Below are 24,466 nucleotides of genomic sequence, written 5' to 3' on the forward strand. Positions count from 1 at the left end.
CGCCTTACTGCACTCATCAGTAACTGTCTCTGAGTGTACATCCTGCCTTGTTGCAGGCTTGTAATCACAAAAGTGTATTCCCTGTATATGTATTGTTCACTGTAAATCCTGTGAAACATTAGCATACGGTGCAATGCAAGCCACTTTAATCTTTAATCCATAGATGTATGAATCAGTAAAGCTTAATAACAAAAAGCCTGTTTCCTTTGGACAGAAAGTGTAATTCATAAAATATTCATAAAAAGAATGTTTAGCACCATGTTAAAATGGAAAAAAAAAAAATCATAGAAAAGTATATGGGCTTTTATGTTCTCCACAGCAAGACATGTTCTAAAGGATTCATTTTCATGACGAACATCACTGTTCTGATGATGACCTGTTTTAACCAAGAATTTGCTAATACCAGCTAAGACCAGATTCAAAACAGCAGCTCAGGCAGACTGCAATGGCAAGCTGATTTGAAGCTGAGATTCCACCTCCAATCTGGGCTAACCATCTGTAACAGAGCTGCATGTGGTAGCATTTTATATTCCATCTTCGGTGCCCTGCTTCGGAAACAAGTCCTTATCTTATAAATAACTTTGCTTGCTGTGTGGCCTTCTTTTTTCTTTTGCTGTAGCCACACATAACCACACACACACACACACACACACAATCACATGCACATGAATACACACAATGTTCCCCTGAAAGTAGGGAGGGGGAATTAGGACGATTGTTAATAACTGCATTCTGTTTCGCGTTGACAATGAATCAGCCTTGCCACACAGATGCAATAACGCATTGCACTGATTTCCACAGGCTGGTGGAGGAAGGTGTGCGGCAATGTGGGGCTGTAACAGGCAGACCTGAGGAGGCAAGTGGAAGGCAGGAGAGACGCCTATAATGAGGATTGATTGTGCGTCTGGAAGCAGACGTGGCTCTCGGGGCTCAGCTCCACTGCCTTGCTAGATCTGCTCTACTCGGTTCTCCTGTGGCAGGCCATAATTAGACAGAAAGCAGGGACAGATATGGGAGACAATTGAGTGGGAGGAAGAGAAGACAGAGAAAGGAAGACAGCGACAAAAATGGAAGCATAGAGGGAGAGGGTAGGGGGGAGTTCATGGAGAAAGTGAACGCGATACAAAAGGAAGAGAGGAAGGCAGAGTAAGATTGAGGGATGTCTAGTATGTTTGTTTTCTAGCTCTGCACCCAGCTTAATGAGATTAGCCTGGCAGGAAAAAAAATGCCACACTGGGGAATTCAGGTCACATGAAAATAGGCTAGCTAGACGTCTGCCTGGCCCTGTGTGTATGTTTGTCAAGTGGATGAGATTAAGAGGTCCATGCTCTACTTGAAACCCAGACAGGATTTAAATATATTGGCTCCTCCTCTCTCACTTCCCACTCTGTTCTTTTGCACTTGTTTTCCCAAAAATGTATCAGCTAGACAGCCAGAAAACACCTGACATGTGTTTTGTGTGACTGCATGAAACCATTACAGCCTTTCCTCTCTTGCTCTCGCTCCCCCTTTCTCATTTTTTCCTCCCCTCTTCTCCTCCAGTCATGTGCTATTTTCCAGCCTCCTGCATTGTCATTTAGTCACAACCACTCATGCAGCTATTTAATGTCTTCTCTCCACCCAGGAAAACATAGGCCTCAGACATGTGCTATATCATTAGTCTCAATGATCCTGCCCCATTTCACTTGCTTCACCATTTACACAAACCTTACAGGGAGCCTGTCTGTGTATGTGTGTGTGCTTGTAAGCTTTTCCATCTGTCTGATTCTGCTGCTAATATTTCAACACCCTGGGAACAAATGTGTTATGTCTGCAGGTATGTTTGACCTTTGCTATCTGACAGCCAAGGAAAATGATAGAGTCTAAAGATGCAATCAATGACTGGGAAGGACAGTGCAGGCACTACACTATCTATGTGTGTGTTTCTAGCTGTCCTATCATACCCATGCGTGCTTTGATGCAAGTGTTTGTGTGTGTGGACAGGGTGTTTAGAGACACAGACATGTAAATCCCTGTAAAGTAGGAGCTGGCATCATTAAACCAATAGCTTAGTGATTCCCTGGCTGGCCCTGCTGCTCACTGCAGGCTGTTGCAGGGCAGACAAAACCAGACATATTAAGAAAGAGTGGTGACAAAGACAAGGGCATGGAGATAAACACAGACAGCTACACAGAGAAAAAACACAAAGAGTTGAAAGCCACACCTAAAAGACCGCTTGAAATCTGTTTCCACTGTGTCAGAATACACACCATTGAACAGAAATAATTGCATTTGTATTATCCTTGATTCATTATTATAACGGGCAAAAAGCAAAGAGGGGTGGTTTGAATAAGAAAGATAGATGAAGGAAAGCATGAAGAGTAGAAAAAAAAAACCACCACATGGACAGACAGAGAGGGTCAGACTGGCTGAGTAGCGGCAGCCTGCTCTGTCTTTTGGGAGTTTTTTTAAATAGGTCATTGTCTGACCTGCATTACGGCACCACGGCCATGTCATAATCACACCATTTTGTAGAGCATTGTGCCCAGTTCAGACTGTTATTACCCCTTAGCCTCACAAAGCATCCTTTGTTGCGCGTGCGTACACACATACACACATACACACATACACACGTACACACACACACGAGGCAAAAGACAGTGTTTGCCCCCATAACTACAGCATCGACAATGTAGTCTGCCAGTCTGTGTCCAGGATCTGTTTAGGAAAAACTGTGTTAGACAATTGCTGCATCACTGTCTATGTGGAGGGGAAGTTCAGCATTTTCACAGACAGACAGACACCTTATTATCTGTTTAAGTAACCACACTACCTCTTGGAGTCTAGCAAGGGGGCTAGCAGTGGGGGCTTGGGGGCAAAAACAGCAGTGATGTTGGCAATGACGTGTGTAATAATGAGAAAAAAAAAAAGAAAAAGATGACGCCAACAGCTGCAACAGCACTCCGGCAGATAGGTGAGCAGTGTTAATTGATCTGCTGCTTGCTGTGCTCTGTTGTACTGTGCCTCGATCGGGAAAAGACCGTGGCACAGCGGGGCTGCCCCAATTACCATTTGGATGCAGGCAATCATTAGGACCCCAGAACACCTGCTGCCTGCAGGGGTGGCACTCCCACTGCCCCAGAATAAACACAGAAAGACTTAGAGAGACAGAAAAAAGATAAGAGGCTGGCAGATGTACAGAGAAACAAGCTAACAAGTAAACTAACAACTAAGTGTAGCATCATCTTCACGGGGCAGGTGAGGAAAAAAATATGAAGATAAGAGACTAAAAGGGGGGAGGGGGGGGGGGTCACTGAGTAAGTCAGCTCTCAGTTCTCAGCAGGACACTGCCTTAATGAGTGGAACACAAGGAGACAGACTTGACATAATGAGATACAAAAAAAGTGGCATCAGTCTGAAAGGTTACTATTATTTGTAAAGCTCAACCTCATTAGGCCATTTTATTCACTGCTACCTTTTATAAAGATCTCCAAAGACTCTGTTATATACACCTCGAGTTCCATTCATTTAGTGCCAGTGAAAACTATGGCTTTATTAAACCCCATTTACTGGGGCTTGTTACGAACAACACCTTAGTGTGCGTTCATACCAAAGTTGCATCCTGCATGGCAGCAAGTGGGAGGAAGTATTTTTTGCTATTCTGAAAGTGGCAACAATCATTTTATCTTTCATCGCAGCAATCGCGAGGTAAGGAGTAGAAATGGAGTTCAGCTTACAAAATAATCAGGAATGTCTGCACAGCAAGGTATATTTGATGAAAGCTGGAGTAACATTAACATGTCACTACTACATTATTTCTTGCAGGCAATCAAAAAGAATGGCTTGAGTTTTGTGCAGTTGTGGAGGCAAAGGAACAAGATCAATTCAGAGGTCTCTAATATAATAGCCTGGTTAATAATACTCGTCATAGTTAGATTCCAGACCTCGAAATAAAAACATTTTTTCACCTGTGGGTAAACACATTAAAGGTTTGAAATGGCATGAAATTGTGAAAAGTAGAATGTATAGGTGCACTTTACTTTCCTTATTTCTCTCCCTTTCCCACTCCACTGGGTATTTTCACATAGAATGATGAGAAGCTCTGTGTGTGTGTGCCCTGTAACCTCTGATTTCGAGGAAAGCGGTATGATATGTACATCAGTCTTGGTTCTTCATCAAAAGAGTTTAAGAAATGTGACAGGATAACGTAACATTCACACTTCAATCATCCAAATCCTATTTTCAGGTACACTATGTATGAAGGGAGACAGGGATCCATTTCCTTACACATGATGTTGTCCAAGAGCCTCCATCAGCACCGTGGAATTAGATGAAATGGACATGGAAAAAGGTAAGCATAAGGCCAGGCGATGAAACTGCCATATTTAACAAGCTCAGAGACTGTGAAGTATAAATTGAAAATAAATGACGTTCCCATTTGTGATTGAGCCATGTGGAGGCTATGCTGAACATAGACCTAATCATTTCAAATGAAATATTTAGAGGGAAATCGAAGACAGAAAAGTATGGAAAAAGAAAGTAGGGCTGAAATAGGAAACTGGTCTAGCTCTACATGGGACCTTGAAGGCCGAATGAATCTGAGGAATATATTTGTATAATCTGCTGACAATGTAAAACGCACTCAAGTCAATGAAAAATTGCAACCAAGCAAAGAAAAAAACAAATTATCTGTTGCAGGCCACTTCGAATGAACTAAATAACCATTTTCAGCAAAAACATGAATGACACTTGATTAAAAACTTAAAAAAATAAAGTACAGTACAGTAATCAAATTTAAAAACACAATTCCTGGTCATCTGTGAGCTATTGGAGCATTAATAGAAAACTGTGTTTTTTTCAAAACAATATTGCAGCCTAATTAGAAAGTAGCAAATTCCTGGAAGGCCTGATAATAAACAGAAGGCATAATGTTTATTGTCTGTTGATATATCCTTGGGCTCAGCTTTTTCCCTAAACAAGAGCAATGGTGCTACAAAGCTAATGCATGCGTTTACTCTGGCTATTAAAAAGAGACCACAGATTGTGAGTCAACCAGCACACATAAACACATAGACAGGGTGGTCCAACATGCTTCTGGCTGTATGGGCGTGTGTGTGTGTGTGTGTGTGTGTGTGTGTGTGTGTGTGTGTGTGTGTGTGTGTGTGTGTGTGTGTGTGTGTGTGTGTGTGTGTGTGTGTGTGTGTGCGCGCGCACACGCGTGCAGGCTTGTCGTCTCTTCCGAGAAATGTGCCTCAGTAAACAGACTAAGAGGCAAAGAAGTAACATTACCACTACCTCTGGCTGGAAGCATAAACAGTGACACACAATGCAATGCAACGCAACACAGAGAATCATGCTTTTTAAGTTTGTGTGTTCGAGCACAAACTGCATGTAACTGTACATATCTCAAAGGAAGAGAAAAAAAAATTGCAATCAGAGGTGCAGAGACTGCAGAGAGCAAAACGTGGGGCCCCTTGAGAGCTGCCCTGCTTGGACAGGGAGCCTCTGGCTGTCCCCTGGGGGCTCCACTCTTTCTTTCCTGACACTAACCAGACACAGCAGCACAAACACATACAAGGATGGGGGGGTATGGGTATATGTATATATGAGAGAGACAGAGACCAAGAGGCAGACATAGAGAGGAAGGCAGAGGGAGAGATTAACACATACGCAGAATGCACCGTGCTTTAGCCCACAGCTTAGAGCATTGGATGACATTTTTTATACCCAGCTTCTCAGTCTCTCCCTCATAAAGAGAGCAATTACATGTCCAGGACTATCCCACATTAAACAAACATTAGTTCTCTCTCCAGAACCAGACTCCAAAGCCAAATTACATTGTTTCCAGATGCCCATCACAAGCCAACCCTCTCTCCAACCCCCACTTCCCCTCCTGCTTGTTTCTTCTCTCTCTTTTGTTCTTCTTTTCTCCTTATGTTTTGCATCTTTATTTCTCTTTATAGTTTCCTAAACTCCCTGACTTCCCAAGTTAAGACGACAGTTTGTATATAATACCAGAGCAGGCTGTTTTCAATTACAGCACTACTGGAGGAGGAGAGGATAGCCAGAGATAGAGGAAACCAAGCAGTCGACATGATAAGACACAATGTCACTTCTCTTAAATCAGTGATGGATGTTAGCCAGTGTGTGAGGTCATTAAAACTGGCTGGATAGGAAGAGCTATGCATAAAATCTTATGTAAATTTCAGTTTAAGAGTCATACTGATGGAAGAGAATAGAAATAATGGGTAGTCAGTATGGAAAAACCTTCTTTTCACATTTGCCATCATTTCAAACATTTAACTGACTGTTCATATCAATGGTGGGATGAGATCATATGAAAAACAAATGAGCAAGATTAGAAATTAGTCTACATTCAAAGACAGTTTAAGCCCTCATTGCTACACATATTCAGAAATCAGAGCGTTACCATCCAAGACAGAATCTGACAAAAACAGTCTCATGTAAACTCCACCATAGTATAATCCGTCAGATTGAATAATCTGCAATTATTCATATAATTGATTAATCATTTCAGACATTTTTCAAGTAAAAGGTGCTGAAGATTCTCGTAAGGATTTGCTGCTTTCCTTTGTTTTCTGTGATAGTTGTGGATATTTTTCATTAGTTTTTGGCATTTTGCAGACTAATCAATTAATCAAGAAAATACAGATTAATTGATGAAAATGAATTCAAGAGATATCAATACAGCTCAAGTTGACTTCTAGCTGTAAACAGTAGCCACGGGAACCCTTGTAGACATGGGAACCAATGTCACATCGAGTTAGTATAGTCTAAGCTCAAGGATAACGATGGTATCAGAAAAGTTGACCAGCTCTGTCTTATACATCTCTGACCCAGACTGGATGTCAGACACTGTTCAAGGAGACAAAAAAAAAGTTGTAAAATTCCCATGAATTGATCATACTGGAAATGTGCCTTGTGCCCTTGTGCAACACACTGAAACTCTACCAAAAGCAGGGGTGCTGTTGTGTACTAGACCTTACACTCTGACTTCTCACTGTGGGTGTGTGCATTTATCTTTTTATTGTTGTTACTACTATTCACTCCGAGCGCAGTCTTCGTGGAAAAAGCTGGCTGGCCTTCCATCTTTAACGGACAAGATTTAATCATGGCATTGCAAGTAACCTCTCTTTATGTTTTTCTTTTCCATTGTCAGACATATATAGTAGGTGCTCATGCATGTATGTAAATAAAACAGGGCATTAAAATACGCCCTGAAGGAAGGAAGCATCAAAACAAAGCTGGATAATTGCATTTTATATGTTTTTATGAGTGTGTGTTTATGAGTGTGCATAGATGTCTGTTTGTAAGGGGCATAATCAGACAGTCGCTGCATGGTTGAAGGAGCACTCAAATGCACTCGTGTTTCCATAACACCTAGGGGCATCTATGGGGACCTCCTAATACATCTACAACCCCCAAACACACACACACACACAAATATGTTAACGCACACATACTTATCTAGGACCATGTAAATCTAATGAGACAACCAGACTGAGTCGGATATAGACAAACCTGAAGGCAGAGGTGCCTGAACACAAATACAGGAAAATATAAACAGTCAATAGTCTACAGAGCGCACTCATTGGTCAGGTGTGGCTACTAGCAAGATCCATAGATACAACATCATGATTAATTTATTGGTTTAGCACCGCCACTTAGTTACTGCTATGGTGTTGTTAAGATTTCAATTTCAGATTAACACTGATGTTTCAGAGAAATTTCAATATTACGTACCACTGTGAATGTCTGAATTTAACATTAATTTTTATAAACACTCAATACCCTCAGCATATATTATTCTATAGTTGGAGACTCCATTTGAGTATAAATGAAATGTGTGGGGCGTGGGCTGGAAAAGTAATGGGAAGAAGACAAAGGATTGCAACAGCTCGACTGAGGCCTGCAGCAACAGGCCTTAAATATGATGCTTTCCAGCGGATGAAAAAGCTTCAAACTGTGCACCACACGCTCAAATGAATCCCAGTGAGTACCTCAACTGATCAACATAACTGGTGCCAGGAGCAAAATGTGGAGTTGTCTCTGTCTCTTACAGTACACTAAGAGAGACATTAAAAAACTTTTCAAAATCCATGACGGAGCAGATGCTACAAAGCAGAGCACATGAAGCGTAGCAGCATATGGCAAAAAGTTTTTTCGGATTTATTGTAGTAATATGACAACAGCTGATAAATACATTGGCAGATGAACTGAAATATATTTATTTTAATTTAGATTCTAAATTAAACTAAGGAAATGAGAGTTAATACCACTGTCATATCTGTATGCTAAATATCAGGCTTGAGCCAGCAGCTGGTTAGCCTAGCTTAGCATTAAGGCTGGAAACAGGGGCCTGGCTCTGTCCAAAGCTAACATAATTCACAGCAGCATCTGTGAAGCTCACCGATCAAAATGTCACATCTTTGTCAGTGATTGTGCCCTGCCAAGAAAATTCCCATACATGAGCATAAGCTTGCTGCGTCTCTCCCCGTTTCTAGTTTTTTTATCCTAAGCTAACCAGCTGCCAGCGTCTTATTTTTAACGTACAGGTATGAGTGGGGTATTGAGCCACTTCTCAACAATTCAAAAATTCATGCCACTACTTCAAGTGCAAATCCTCACACTCACTAAACTCTCACAACTCACTGTTCTTTATCAAAGTAGACGTAATTTGGCAACTACTATTGAACTGAGTGAAGACAGAGGGAGGGGGAGAGAGAGAGAGAGAGTGTGTGTGTGTGTGTGTGTGTGTGTGATACTTACATAGTCGGGCAAGGCTGTGTTGTCTCCCTGCCTGCCTCTCAGAGACTGTGTTGCCTGCTCCAAAACCTTGTTGTGCTTTTTTGAAAGCAAAGCAAATAAACTGCAGGACAGACACAGAGAGGGTAAAAATGGGTGACAGATGAATGATACATTTCTATGAGGACCAAAAGAACCCAAATACACGGTCAACATACTGCACATGCAGGCCAATAATTAACATGCTGTAAATACTCAAATAGTGGCCTTTACTCAGCTTAACTACGGAGAGAACCCTGTATTTAAGGCAGATTATTATTAGAGACCAGCCTATTTTGCGTTCTAAATGAGGCCTTTAAAATAATGAATAATAATTAGTTAGTAGTTAATAATTAGCGCAATTTTTATTGGCCTGTTCAAACCAAACCTTTCGAAACACAAATTTTGTGTTTGCTGCTATTGTAGGTGACATCTGCCATTTGAGCGGCTGGTTAACTGACTTCACCCTCATTCTATGTTTGTGTATGGTTGTCTGGGTGGGGTTGCATAATTGCATGTGATGGATGGACACAGACATACATCAAGGGATCTAGGGTACGCTTGGGTGACCTTGAGTAGTACTAGTGGGTCAACACGTACACAAAAACACACATAAAACACTGTTAATGGCAGTGGTGACACCACAGTAAACTGATTCACTCAACTGACTTTTTAAAAGCTTTGCTATCTTTAGCTTTGAGTAGTTCAAATCAAAATGAACACACATATTTTTGTTTTTGTTGACCTTTTTAGCACATTTTGTATTTCTTTGAGTCTTGTATCCTATTTGTTGTAGTGTTTATTATCATCATTAGTGAACTTCTTTTAATTACAACTTTTTAATAGTCTTTCTAGACCCCTAAGGCTGTTGAATGTTTAATGTGTGTGTCAAAAGAAAAAAAAAAAAAACAAGCAAAGCAGAATAAATTAAATTCAATGACAGCAAAGGGCTGGGGAAAGTCAGATGCATGAACAGAGCTCAGCTAAGCCCCTCAGAACTACACCTGTCCACCTGTCAGCACTGGAAAACACACACAACATCTCTCAGCATTCTTTATCCAGGCTAATTGGCCAAATGATAGCTGAATGGTGATATCTGAGCAGCTATGAGGAGGTCTACTTGTTATCTAGAGACCTAATGTCAAAGACCCTATTAGCCACGGCTATTTAATGGGACCTGTTGTACTATCTTGTCAGTTTTTTCTGTTTCAAATGAGAGACCACCAACCATGTTCCACCTGTGAAGTTTGCCCACAAGAAAGCACTGTGACTAGTTGCTCTGTTGCATCCTTCATTTATGTCGAGGCAGTGATGGACACGGCCCAGGAAACAGCCACACAGAAGGATTTCCACACTGTTGGCCTGATCCCAAAATCAGTTACGAGGCTGGAGTAATGACAGATGTGGTCCACCCTGACACACTGAACATGTAAAGGTGCTCTGTATATACCAGTTCAAAGGATTCTTTTTTCTTCTGGACACACACACAGTGCCTGCTTGTGTGCTGTTCTTTGAAACATGCATTTATATGCATGTGTGTATGTATCCATGTATGTTTGTATATATGAGATAATGTTAATCTTACACAGTGGTTATCAGGCTTGCTTGAGGGACTGTTAGGTTTCCACTCAAGTTCTGCTCAAGTTTAAGTTTTTTTTTTTTTCAGGCTTTCTGGTGGAGTGGAGGTGCAGTGGTGAGCAGCAACGCTACCTGAATACTTTCTCTACAGCAGAAGATGCAAAAGCAGAAACAGCTAAATCTGTTTATCCATCAGATAAAACCATGTCTTTTTCAGTGCTATTTAAAAAAAAATTACATTTCATGATTTTGTGATTTTGTCCAAATCAACAAAAAAAAACATTTTTCTAATGCACAAATTGAAAAAGCATATAAAAATAGATTTGGTTAATTGTGGACCACTGTGGACTACAGCTGAAACGTTCAAATGGTACTCAAATACCAGATTATTTGATTGACAGAAAATTAACAAGCCAGTATTTTGATATTTATTTAGTCATTCTACTAATTTTTAAGCAAAACATCCGCTAGGTCTCTCTACCAAACAAGCCATTTTGAGATGTCACCATGGGCTCTGGGAATAGTTTTTAAGGGGGAGAGTAACTGGTGGATTCATAATTTTGATGGAGAGGGAGAATGAATAGGAACTAATAAGGGAAGATGCAGGTGGTGGTGGTGGTGGAGGAGGCAATTCAAACCCACAATTGTCTATAAATAAACAGCACCAACTGTGATTCTCTCTGAGAGTCAATTAAGGAGCAGAGTTCAGCACTGCCTGGCAGACATTTGGAAATTCCTGGCAGGAAATTCCCTTTATCTAGCCAGCCAGCCAGTTTAGCCCAGCCCTGGCCATCATAGTCATTATCATTATCATCAGACATGGAGTCAGTTGCTCTACATCACTACAGGGCAGACATGTACGCATTCACAGACAGTGTTCGTCTCTGACTCAAAACACCAGAGAGTCACAGATATGGAGAGAGAGACAGGCAGGAGATAAGATGATCCTTGAGTGTGTGTGAATGTGTTCACATCTTCAGGGAAGGAAACATTCCTCCCTGTGTGCCTGGAGTCAACAAACAGACATGAATTACTTGATGTCTCTGTGCGAGTGTGTATGTGTGTGTGCGGTTTGGACCTTGTCCTCTCAAGTCTTCCGTCTCCTCTTGTGCCAAACCCTTTACCTCAGTTACCTCATGTTACATAATGTTCTTCTCTACATGGGCACACCACTCTCTCAATATTTCATTTCTTAGTCTCTTCTGCTGCAACCACTGCCAAGTTACTATGATGATAAATATCTTGTGCTGATTCAATATGAATCATTAAAATGAATGAGTGTGCTTGTGTCTGAATTAGAATTTCCACCCATGTCTGAGGCAGTTTCTGTCTCTCATTTGGCTTCTTTGGTTGCCCTACACAGACGAAGATTGTGTTAAGGCCTAAGTAAGTATACTTTTAAAAGTTCACACCAGCTACATGTATTTCAGTACCTGAAACTACAAAAATGTTTGACAGGTCATTACTTCCCGTGCAATAGCTCTAGTTTGGGCAGGTTTTATTCATGCTGACGCTCTGAGGAAGGCCTCTAGCTCAAACACATTTACTGCTTTGACAGTTGTCTGTTTATTAACCGAGCACCCACTTCCTCTCTCTGGAATGCAAACTCCTTTTATTAAAGATGTCAACCAAATTGTCATTCCTAGGAAATGTTAAAAATCTAAGAATAGGACTGTTTTAAGGCAATGTTTGGTTTTCTGTTTGCATTTTGCATCATTGTGATGCAGTATTTTGATTTGTCAGGTATTGAATTCGCTGAATTAACCAGGAACACTCATTCCTGTCTGTTAAGAATTTCACGATGTATCATATCAAAATATTGTGAAATCATATATACATCATTTATACTGAAGATTTTTATCTTTATCATCCATCTCACCCAGGTTGTAGAGACTGTCAAATGATATGAGGGTCAAGATCCAAATTCAAATTGAAACCACTAAAGATTGCACATTCAATGTCAAACAGACATTGCATGCATAATCAAAACAAACATGTCGAAATAAATCCTATAGAAAATGTATTGATGGATGGAAGAAAGGAGCTAAGGATTAAAATATTAACCTATCATCATCATCATCATCATGTCTGCTATATCAGCTTTACACCTTCAGTGTGTCCTCACCTGATGATGCGCTGGGCAGCGTACTGGTGGAGACAACGAAACTGGGCTGACATGTTTGCAAGTGCAGCCAGGCAGTTGGTGTGGAGGTACTTATCCTGGGGAGGATGCACACACAAGCATAGATATGTTACCTGACGTCATTGTTAAACTGCAAATTACTCTGTTATTTCACTCTTTTTCTGTTTGGGTAAATAAAAGCGTCTACAATTGATGGATTTCTGAATGCATAGCTGTTTGCTTAGCAAGTACAAAAACTGAGTGCATAATTACGTGTTAAACTTACCCTTGTACGTGTCATGTTGAATTGGATGGTGCGGATGACCACCAGTATGAGCAAACTGCCCAGTGAGATCTCCGTCAATGACCTCTCTGTGTACCAGGAGATGTTCTTCAATACCTGCATGAGAGATAGACGCACACAGAAATGAGACATACCCGTTTAAAACATCAGGAATGATTTACGATTATCCCATCAATTCCACGTAATGGGAGGTCACAATGGCAATATCTGAAATGTGAACTATGTGTATAAAACGATTTCTACCCACCACCTCGTGGATGGAGCGATTGAAGGCGTCGTCTTCTGTAAGGATGAGGAGAATAATGAGGGCCATGTAGACATGGTGAGAATTTCTGTCCTCCACATGGTAAAGGATCTCGAGGATGGGCAACACCTGAGAGGAAGAGAGAGGGAGCAGGAGGAAGAGCTGAACATGTGTGTGGGTGTATCTCAGGAATGGCTTTCATTAAACCCTTGTTAAATGATTTCAAAGTGGATCCGCCATTGCAGTTCAAGCATTTGTCTGAGGATATAATTAGCTATGTCCATGCTAGACATGTGCACAAATTTCTACTAACGGGGCGTTTGACATTGCGTATCTTTGAGGAGCAAACTAAAGGGCCTTGCCACAGAGATGTGGAGCAGTGTCAGCTAGATTCCTTATTCCTCAGTTTAACCTAATGTTAACTACCATTGGTGTTTTCTCATTTTGGTGCCTATGACAGTGGTGTGAATTTGAGGATGTTTTGGCAATTTGTGAGCAAGACCTCAACCAGCACATGGTACAGTATGCATATTCAAAAATTTATTATTTGTATTAGTCTATTCAGGACAAAGAAGCTCTTTTTCTTCTGAAGCTTCTTGAAGCTAGTCTTGTCAATTAGCCTAATAGCATCATATTATTACTTGTACTATATAAAGTCCTGTTACTGTATTGTCTCCACAAGTGGTATAAAAGAGACAACAACTACAACAACAACTAAGAGAGTCCTTAATCGTGGCAGCTAAAGTAAAGATGGAGGCAGATGTTATATTCAGAAGTATGTAGAACAGATGGTAAATGAGATCAACTAATGCATGCAAAAGATTGAATTTTCAGAATCCTACTGTCAGAGTGTCAGTAGCTTGCATAGTGAGCGATGAACAAACACAGTTGCAGTGTTAGCTCATTACTCTGTCGAGCGGCGGTGTTTTATTGCTCAGCAGAGAAAGTGGCTAGACTCATTAGAAGCCCCCCCCCCACGTTAAAAGCTCAATCTAGATCTCTTAATGATGATATTTCATTACAGTAGCTATAAATAGGGTATAACATAGAGTGACCATGCTGATTACAGACATGATGGAATTTAACTGATCAGCACGTTTGGCGATTGTCATGAAATTGTAGTGGCCGGCTCTCTGTTGCACTTAGTTTACATGCCGTTCACTTTTTAAACCTGGTACATAGTCTAAACATATATATATGACTGGTACTTTTCTGTGACACTGTGCGAGCCTCATATGTGACTGTCTACACTCTGACATGCTGAGCTTAAGATTTTCATTTATTAAACGCCTCACTACATGACTCTGCTATAAGGAATAACTGGCACTGTCCCACATGGACAGAATAGCACCAGCTGCCACTGCATACATCCTTGCTGGTAACCGAGCCATAGCATTGGTCCTAGATGAAAGGATTTCACGGCCTTACCCATGTATGCGAGGAAGGACTGCATAATGTATTTTGCTGCGGATTACCCAATCACACTTTGATTCATTTTTAACACTGTTCTTTGCATTTGCTTTGACAATAAACATCACCAAAAAAGTGCCAGACAGAAATTATTTATGTGCATGCATTTGTGAACCACACTAAATTTACAACTGTCTTCATTGCTATCCTACCCACCAGATTGTCCATGTCAGTTCTGGAGAGCATGTACGTCCTCATGTTGGCGTTCTGGTGAAGGAGAGTGTACAGCAGCAGTGTAGCCTGGTCAGAGCGCTGCTGCTCACACAGTGCTGTATACAGGCTGTTGAAATTGATCTGGAAACTGTGAGGTTGCTCTGCGGACAGCGACGATGTGTCTACATGGACAGAGGTAAATATTAGCAGGAATATGAATTTATTACACTACTTTATTACCCTCTGATACATCATACACAAGAGCAACGCAAATGTGTACAATGGATTTAAGTAATATATAGCAAAATATATTACCTTGTGTGTTTCTGAAACAAGTAATAGCCTGGCGGTAGGGGTTGGGCCAGTCAGGCCCATCTGTCAGATTGGCTAGGACCAGCAGTAACAGAAGGCTCTGATTGGACAAAGGCAAGGGGTTGTGTTCCTGGTCTATTCCAGCCTTGCTGCCAGCCCCACCCAGTGTGAATACACTCCACAGCCCACCTGGAAGATAAGATACATAAATAACACACAAATAAAACTCATACACACTTGATTGATACATGTTTGGTAAGTCACTATCTATCACTGAAATTAGGTAACACAACAGTGACTGAGCTTATGGCCCGCTGATGAAAGCCTTTGCATTTGCAGTTTTCTTTGGTGTTATGAACCGGCTGTCAGTGACAATATGAAAAAAGAAACAACAAGGCAAACAATCAAAAAAGCAAAGCAAATGTGGTCCAAAAAAAAAACACGGTTTATCGCCATAGCTGCCTCCAAAGAGAATGAAACAGAGATATTTGAGATTGCTACTTCACTACTACTCCCCCTCCACTCTGTGTTTGGGGCACTGTTACCTTACTTGGTGTATGAGCAGTTTGATAACTCCAATATGTTCACTAACTAGTCTGTGATCAGGTAGTGCACAGTAGGTTTTAAAGCTAAAAAACACAAAGGCAATGAGCAGTGATAATACCTGCTTTAAGTACAGAAAAATATTTCATGTCTATACCTCTCTAACCCACCTCTCCTGGTGTTCTTGAGGTTTCAGCACAGAGAGTTTCAAGACTGGCCTGAAACTGCATTTCTCTGTTTCAGTACAACAGATGGATATGATAAAGCCTGATCCAGTTATGGCAGATTGTGTATGTCAACCTTTTTATGGAAAGCACTTAACTCTTCTCACAACTTGCAGCTCCTCAGCCTTTGATTTACGCTTCATAGGGAAATGAATGCAAAAAGAGCATATGCAGGCAGACTGATGTAATCAAGGCCAAAATGGGCACAATGGAGTCACGCATGCTGGTTTAAAGCACCTGAAATTTGAAACAACATAGACGGCGCCACAGAACAAAGAGAAACTGGAGCTACCGGCCAGCAGAAGTGGCATTCGTTTTTCTTGTTGGGGGATGAGAGGGAGCTGAATTTCCTACAGAGCCACTGAAGTGCCGGTGCTTTCAGGCGTCATGAGAAGCACGAGAAGCATGAACACCAAGGTACACAGATTTCAGCCTCTGGCTCCTGCACGTCTAGCCACACAGAATGCATGAACCAAGCACCAGTGAGAGACCGCGTGAGTGTGTTGCAGGCCCACTGTGATCAAGCTACTGAACTTGAGGAGAAGCTAAGTATATCTGTTGCCATCTGGTGGCAAAACCTAGAAGTGCAGGTTCATTCTCTGTATTTGCACACGCTCTCCTTGATGTGAGAATAATGTCACCAAGTCATTCTGAGTCATCCAGCCATGACACACTCACATCATCTGTTTATTTGGTAGCTGAACCAAAAAGATTAAAGTCAAGCGAACAAGGACACAGTAGTTCAAAAATTACAGGGGTGAACGCATGTGCACCGACATCTTCCTAGATTAAAAAATTACTCAAGGAGAAAATGAAAGGTCACATCCCAGCTTAGTCTTCCTGTACAATTTTGAAAGAAAGGAGACAGAACAAAGGAACAACTGATGAAGATCCTGTGTGGTTTTAAACTATCATGCATGGCAAAAATACTTTGGTGCAGCGTTCAAGGTTTATGTGTTGGTTTGCCTCTAAATTCATGAATGGCTAGTTAAGAGGTAAAGAGCAACGGACTATGTGTGTATAAATATGCATGTAATTCCAATGAGGAGGGGAATGAATTTGTTTATATTTGGGAAAGAGGACATCAACAAACTTAAAAAAAAAAAAAAAAAAGAAAATCCCCAAGAGAGAAATGGCATCATTTGCTCTGGTCAGTCCGTCTCTCTCTCTCCACACATGATACCCAACTTCCCTTCTGCTGCTCAGAAAGAGAAGTGAGTGTGAGAGTGTTAGAGAAAACAAGATCTAGAGAGAGAGGGCCAAGTTGTGACGGAGGCCTGTTCATCTCATCACTGGCACCACAGTGACTAGCCCAACAGTGTCAGAGAGCCCAGTCTGGCAGCCACATTTCCTGCACTCTCACACACGCGCTCACACACACTCTCACACACGCACACACTAACAGAGCCCTATTTTACCTTAGTGGGTGCTGTTTGTTATCCGTCTGGCTCGGTTCCCTTTGCCTGTCTGCCTGCCCACCACATAAACCCAATAATGCTACACTGCTTAGGCCGCTCAGGCTCTGGCCAGCCGCCCAATGGAAAAAGAGGGGGAGGACATGAAGAGGAGGAAAGGGAAGGGGAAAGTGAGGAAAAGAGAAGGTCACACACAGACACAGAGGCTGGCATGCTGAAATCAGAATCTGGGCTTCAGGACTCTGAGGCAGTGAAGGCATCCCACTGTAAGACACGCTCCACAGCTGCACCCACAGTCTTACTTTACTTGAGTGTAAGCCTGTATCCATAACAACGTTGATAGCGTTTTTTTCTGTCTCTGAACACTTCATGACCTACAAATTCCTGCTGTTCTTGCAATATTTAAACACCGTAGATGCTTATCAAAACAAGCCATTAATAAATGGTTAAAAACAGACCATAATACAAGTGTCTGCAACAGAGGATGGGCTTTAAATGTTTGACTAAGCCTTGGTTTGAGAACAGGAGGCTGTGATCTCCATATTGTGGTCTTATATAATAATAACCACCACCATCAGGAATAACTGCTGATACATATGCTACTTGTATATTCAAACTAAAATATCATAATCATATCACAATCAAATATCCCCGTAAATTTTACGATGTAGGCAGAATACCATCTCTTCTAAATACACATCTGTTCCCTGACACGTACTTCACCCACACCTGACCCCTTACCAAATCCAGATTTATCTCATGGTAATCATCAAACACACACGCACACACACACACACGCTCCAGTGAGGCACGTAATGATGCCGCTGTTATTAGACTGTTGATTGGGGGAATGTTATTGCTTTACTTTCCTGAGCTGCTGTACTTGTTATTTTCACTCTGAATTAAGATGGTATGTACCCTTTAATAATTGGGGATTGTTCACTTACTTTTCATTTGCATCAATTCACTTGAAGCAGCAACACATTCATATTAACACAAAGGGTCACTCCTCTATGCCTATGATTGTAATTATTATATGCAATATTACAATGGCAGGTAAAGGCTAAATATATTGGTTCCATTTCAATAGGAAATCCATAATAGTAAATAAATGTAGATGTCCATATAGTAAATAACTAATACAACTCGATTGCCTACTAAGCAAACACGGCCATTCTTGGTGATGAATTTAAAGCCAGAGCTCCCACCAAAGATAAAAAGAAAAAGAAAATCTCCAGTTTGGATTGGTGGACAAAATATCATGGCAGTTCAATTCTTTCAATTCAAACGTTTTTGAGATATATACCAAAAGAGACTAAATCTCTGTGAAATAGGCTAAATGTCTGCCATTTCACTTCGGCCACATGCAGCATATAACACTGTGAACATCTCAGTGACCTGTGGAGACACTGGGGAGGGGAGCTGAGGTGGGAAATATTTTCTCATAGTTACAGCTGAGAACATACGCTTCACTGCAGACAGAGATGTGAACGCTTGGTGAGCAGAGACAGACAGAATGTGCTACTTACTTATTTACTTGCATAACAGTGAATGAAATATGACATCAGGGCTTCAGGCCAATGCCTTAGCCAAGAACGCAGATACACACTACACCACACACACACACACACACACACACACACACACACACACACACACACACACACACACACACTGCCAAACTTGTGATGATTATCCAAAAATGCACATGGGGAAACATGGCGTACAGACAATAAACAAACACACAATTCCAATAATCTCACAGAAATCAAAACACATCCTCATAGCACCTTCACCCAAACCCAATCCAAAACCCCTCCAATATAAACGCATACAAAGTATGAAAACATTCCACACGCTTAGAATGATTTTGTAATAAGTTATCAGAAACATATTAAGAAGCTAGGGCTAAAATGTAAAAAAACCAGACCAGCAAAGCGTGTTATACTAATAAGTAATAAGGACTTAATCCATATACACTCACTGGCCACTTCTTTAGGTATCTCTGTTCAACTACTCATTAAAGCAAATCTCTAATCAGCCACTCAGATGGCAGCAGCTCAATACATTTAGGGACGTAGTCATGGTGAAGACGATCTGCTGAAGATCGAACCGAGCATCAGAATGGCGAAGAAAGGTGATTTAATTGACTTTGAATGTGTAATGCTTGTTGGTGGCAGACAGACAGGGTTGAGCATTTCAGAAACATGCCGATTTACTGGGACTTTTCACGCACAACCACCTCCAGTGTTAACAGAGAATGGTCCAAAAAAGAGCAATCATCCAGTTTATTAAGATACCTTGCTACCTCAGAAAGTGGCCAGTGAGTGTACAGGTAGACATATCTGGGTGTTTGTGGGGCTGTAACCACTTCATTATCAATAGACTAGATTGAAACCTCTACCCCTGGACTCTAGAGTTACTGATAGCCTCTCTATGGCAAAAATGTGAAACACAAGGACTGCACACATATTATCTTTATGCATGTCTACTTGTAAGCAGACAGATGGCTCTAACAAATACTTTGTGTGTGAGAGAGAGCGAATAGACATTAATGGAGAGGAGAGGAGAGGAGAGGAGAGGAGAGGAGAGGAGAGGAGAGGAGAGGAGAGGAGAGGAGAGGAGAGGTAAAAGTTCTTAGTTGTCAGTCTGAGTCTGGGTGAGTGTCTGCAGGGGGGATTATCACCCAGACAGCAGAGTGTGTAAAAGCAAGAGCAGGAGACATCCTATCCCCTCAGACATTAAATTGACCAGTGTTTGGTTCTGGGGGCAATCCAGTCCGTCTATGAATGCAATTGTGTAGGCATGGGTGATTTAACATGCTATTTTGATTTCTATAAAAGACGAGCGTATGTTAATGAAGTCATGGTAATGTTGTCTAGTCAAGAGGATTTAAAGAAATTTAGAGACAACAGAGTTTGAGAGGTTTATGTATTTTCCCCTCAGTTGCTGGCAGCCATTGGTTGCCACTAATTCCGAGTAATGAAATTGAAGCACAGACTGATTTCAAACTTTGCACAGCATGACGTCATAACAATAATAGAATTTTGACAAAGAGATAGATTACACAACTTCAGCATGTTTCAAGGGCCATAGACTTATTTTTATGTCACACAGACATTAATGGAAGCCAATGGATGCCTAATGATTTGTGGTGTCTAACACACACTAAAAGCACTGGTGTTCTCCTTTAAAGGGGCAATCCACGATTCACAGTGGACAGATTTAAAGAATGGTCAAAATTTAAGTAGGGAGTGGCCGAGACATACCTCCAAAGATCCTAGATTTACCATTTTGCAAACAATAGCATCTTTTTGTTCGACCTTCACTGCGAGGTAAAAGCCCAGTTTGCAACACATGTTTTTCAGCCACGCTCTCTTCCAAGATAACCCAGACGACATTATAAAGGTTATTTTCTCCGACTCCTCCAGAGCAGAGCCACAAAGGACATTATACAACTGCTTTCACAGGCGTTAAGATACTAGGCACGATTAGTCAACTGACCTTAATATGTACAATTGGTGGAGTTCACCTTTCAGTAACTGACTATTTGCTAATGCTGCAAAGTAAAATAAATTCTACTGCTATTCATTGTTACTATAGAACAACACCTGTGCATACACCCATTTTCAACATTAAAATGAAAACGCTCTTGCTTGTGTACTCTGTCAGTCCCCAATAGCTGTGTGCATACGAGACAGAGAGACAGAGAAAGAAAACAAGTGTTGTTTCTGAGCTCGGAGTATAAGAGAGCTTGTGTCTTTGTTGGTCTGTGCGTGTGTGTATAAGGGAGGCGGCGGCAGACAGACAGGCTCTAGGGGATTACAGAACGGGACAGGGCACCATAACTCATTGGGCCGATCACTGGCCACAGACAGACAGGCTGGGTTGAATGCTGATGGCTCACTGATAGGAATCTGCCACCAACAACCGACAAAGAGCATTTATCTGTGGGGGAAACCCAGCCCTCGTCTCACACTCAAACAACAACACACAAACACACATACATACACACACACTGACAGCACATTACCAGTCTAATACAGACTCTGTTCATTTTTGACTCATCACTTTCATCCACACTGCCATGGCTGTCAGCATGACTCGCACTTTCATTTCTCAGAATAATCATATCTCTCACTCGCTGGCTCCAAGGAAACAGGAAAAAAAACTGATGCTCTCAATCCTCTTTTTCACTGTCTAGCTCTTATTTTTGAAATATGACCATTGCTCCCATAATTCATGATAACATTTCTACTCACCAGCTCAATTTTGTTGAGGGGATGTAGCGACAATAAAGTGCAAAAGGGTTAAAAAAAAAAACAACAAAGAATTAAAGAGAAAGATTAAAAGCAAACTCAGAGTTTTACCATAATATCTAAGCCAGTGGTTACCAAGCTAAGGGTTGCACACTTTAAGGTCTGAAAAATCCAAAGGGGTCGGAGGATGATTCCAAGAATGAGAATATTAGGTTGACTTTTTTCCTGACTTTCTGTTAAATCCTGGGTAATTTCACATCTTCCAGAAAAATTATTTGTTGTTTGTGTTGTTAGTCTTTGATTGGACTGTTCACCAATCGTGTCCTCACTAAAGCCATAACCTGTGACTAGAGGTCATAAGTAGACATCCCTTCATTCATAGGGGGGCCTCAAGCCAAAAAGGTTGAGAACTGCTGATGTAAGCCATGTAGTTTGGAAGAAATCCACTGACTGCAGCCATATTGCCTATTACAGTCATCCAATGCAAAACCAGGTTGTAGCCTTCCAATCATTAATACAAAGTTTAGGTAAGCGTTTACGATGTTCAACTAAATATTAACCTACAGAAAATTAACACAGAAAATAAAACCATCAGTCTACCTGCATCCTAAGATCTGAGCGTTTGTGGTTGTGAGTAAAATGTTATCAGAACAGATACGAATGACATTCTGATCTAGGTTGCACAAAAAGTTGTTTTGTTTTTTTTCTTTTGTTCCTTTGCTTTGTCCTTTTGTTTGATTTGATTGTGGATGTGTGTACACGCACTTGCCACCCCTGATGCCAGGCCGTAAAGAAGGCCTCCCTCGTCTTTTGGCTCAAAGATGTGGGTTGCCGGAGGTGGACATTTCTCCTGCCTGATGAAGTTGTAGAGCAGGGTCTTGACTAGTCGACTGGTTAAAGACAAACTGGGGAAACAACAAGACAAATTGAAAGATAAGGAAAGAGATTTAAGACAGCTAGGAGCATCAGACATTTAAAGTATATTTACTGAAAAGTCACAGAAAATTTTGATTCGATTTCACTTTATCATCATCGAATTTCTCTGAAATGTGTCTCTCGTCTCAAAGTACAAGACATTTCACATAGATTAGCATCTGTAGCGCAATCAATTTCATTGCATGCTTTCACATTCAGCGCTTAGCCATCATAGGTACACAGGTCTTAGCAGAAAAAGCATACATGGCCAACAGCAGATTACCCTCTAGAGTCTAAATTGTGGCTGAAATGTGTTGTATGCAGATGTAAATGCTAGGAAGATAGCCATTGCTGCTTTTTCAGAATGCTTTAATATTAGATGAACCAATGTTACAACTGCTTCTTCTTCAGTAATACAATCTTCTTCCTTTGACGAGGTGTCCACTTTATCACGTATAGACCTGGTGAACCTGCTGAAGCCGCTGAACCACAATTCTCTCTAAATGTTTTCATCAAAATAGGGGTTAGGGATACAGGGAGATTCATTATCCTCCATTCAAGCTGTCTGAGTGGCTGACAGTCCATTTGTACCAGAGTTGTTCAGAGTGCAATAAAAAACAAAGGCCAGACAAAAGTCTTGTTCTTAACTGTGCATGCAGGCGTGTGTGTTTGTGTGTGCATAAAGCCTGAGAGACGGAGGTCCACAGGTGTCCATCTCAGGTGTCAAATTGAAAATTCTACTCTTTCCTCATCACATCAGCTCTCTCTCAATGACAGAAATAACATGTAATTGGTGTGTGCACAATATCCAGTATCAGTGCTTTTCCTATTTTTTCACACAGTCCTTTCTTTTTCAACGGGCCAAATGGCAAAACCATTTTAGATGGCCCTTGAATCGGTTTTGCCAACATAAGCTAATTGAAAGCCTTTCTTCAGCTCAATGGCAATTAATCTGAAGTGCTCTCCTTTGGCTCTTATGCTGTGAGAGCCTTAAAAGAAAATTACTTCCATCATCCATCCACCCAGCTAAGCTGCACCACTAGACTTCAAAATAAATTCAATGTTAAAGCATTTATCAATATTCAAGATTACAAATAAGCTAAGGAAAATTACAATTCCAAAGTAAAGGTAAACATCTGAAGCTAACTGCTGCATTTGATTTACTTTTATTAGCATTTAGTTAATTATCCTATCACATTTTAAATTTTTGCATTTTTAAGTTTATGGCTAATATTATCATGAGAAAAACAGAATCAGTGGGTTCACTTCCCCTTAGAATTACATGACTACAAGGTCACAGTGGAGACAAATGTCTTGGTTGACTATACTAGTTTCTTTCTTTCTCGTTTCGTATCAACTGAATGACACATAAAGACATTGTTTGGAATAAGATGAGACTGCCTGGAAGCTGAGAGAGGCTAACTGTATCACAGTCTGGGTAGAGGAACAGTAGGCTGGATCAGACTGTGTCATATTGGATTGGATATGATCCAAAATGATCTGGGCCGGTGTTCAAAAAAAGTCCACAGACTGTGTACGACCCACTTACAGAGGCAAGTGAGAGTAACTCATAGAGCAGTGGGAATTTTCTGAAATGACTCCACCCGTGTTTCCATGTGTTTACTTTACATTTTGTACTACTATTTTTATACAATCTTTGTTTTAGGGATTAAGGTTTATGTTAACGTCTTGTGTTTTCTCACCATCGCCCCTTCATGATGTGCTGGTAGATTAATCCATCTCGCAGGATGTCTTTGTGGAAGAGCTGATAGGAGAAGAACACCAGCAGTGTGGTCACTGCTTCAAACAGGATACTATAGGTGATGTCGCTGCAAGAAAAGACAGATGCATGTAGAGTTAATGAAAATGAATAATAACCCATTATACTCTCATTTCATGGGTATAAATGTGTGTAATAAGACAATGTGTAGATATGGTAATTACAAACGCAAACAGATAAAAATGCCTGATCTCTGAACACCCTTTAAAAAGAATATCTATTTATTATATTCCCTATAATCTATTAGTTTGTTTTTGGGAAGCAGGTTATTAGCAGCTGTATGTCACTTGCAATGCTGTTTACACTGACGTGACATTTTAAAAGGCGGTAAAAAAGACAATGTGATTCCTGAGTGGAAAGTGG

General features: G+C 40.9%; 1 protein-coding gene across 1 annotated transcript in view; it reads right to left on the bottom strand.

The window, feature by feature from the left end:
* dym (dymeclin) overlaps nucleotides 1-24,466 on the bottom strand; it is a 50,788-nt gene that overhangs the window by 17,652 nt on the left and 8,670 nt on the right. The window contains exons 7-14 of the mRNA XM_070850090.1: nucleotides 24,027-24,152; nucleotides 22,174-22,313; nucleotides 14,971-15,156; nucleotides 14,659-14,837; nucleotides 13,036-13,161; nucleotides 12,771-12,884; nucleotides 12,488-12,582; nucleotides 8,770-8,869 (exon numbers count right to left, since the gene is read on the bottom strand). Of these exons, the coding sequence (XP_070706191.1) occupies nucleotides 8,770-8,869; nucleotides 12,488-12,582; nucleotides 12,771-12,884; nucleotides 13,036-13,161; nucleotides 14,659-14,837; nucleotides 14,971-15,156; nucleotides 22,174-22,313; nucleotides 24,027-24,152 (1,066 nt within the window). The remainder of the gene's footprint in view (nucleotides 1-8,769; nucleotides 8,870-12,487; nucleotides 12,583-12,770; nucleotides 12,885-13,035; nucleotides 13,162-14,658; nucleotides 14,838-14,970; nucleotides 15,157-22,173; nucleotides 22,314-24,026; nucleotides 24,153-24,466) is intronic.

The sequence above is a fragment of the Pempheris klunzingeri genome, chromosome 19 (genome assembly GCF_042242105.1).
Source record: "Pempheris klunzingeri isolate RE-2024b chromosome 19, fPemKlu1.hap1, whole genome shotgun sequence".
In the NCBI taxonomy this organism is placed as follows: Eukaryota; Metazoa; Chordata; class Actinopteri; order Acropomatiformes; family Pempheridae; genus Pempheris; species Pempheris klunzingeri.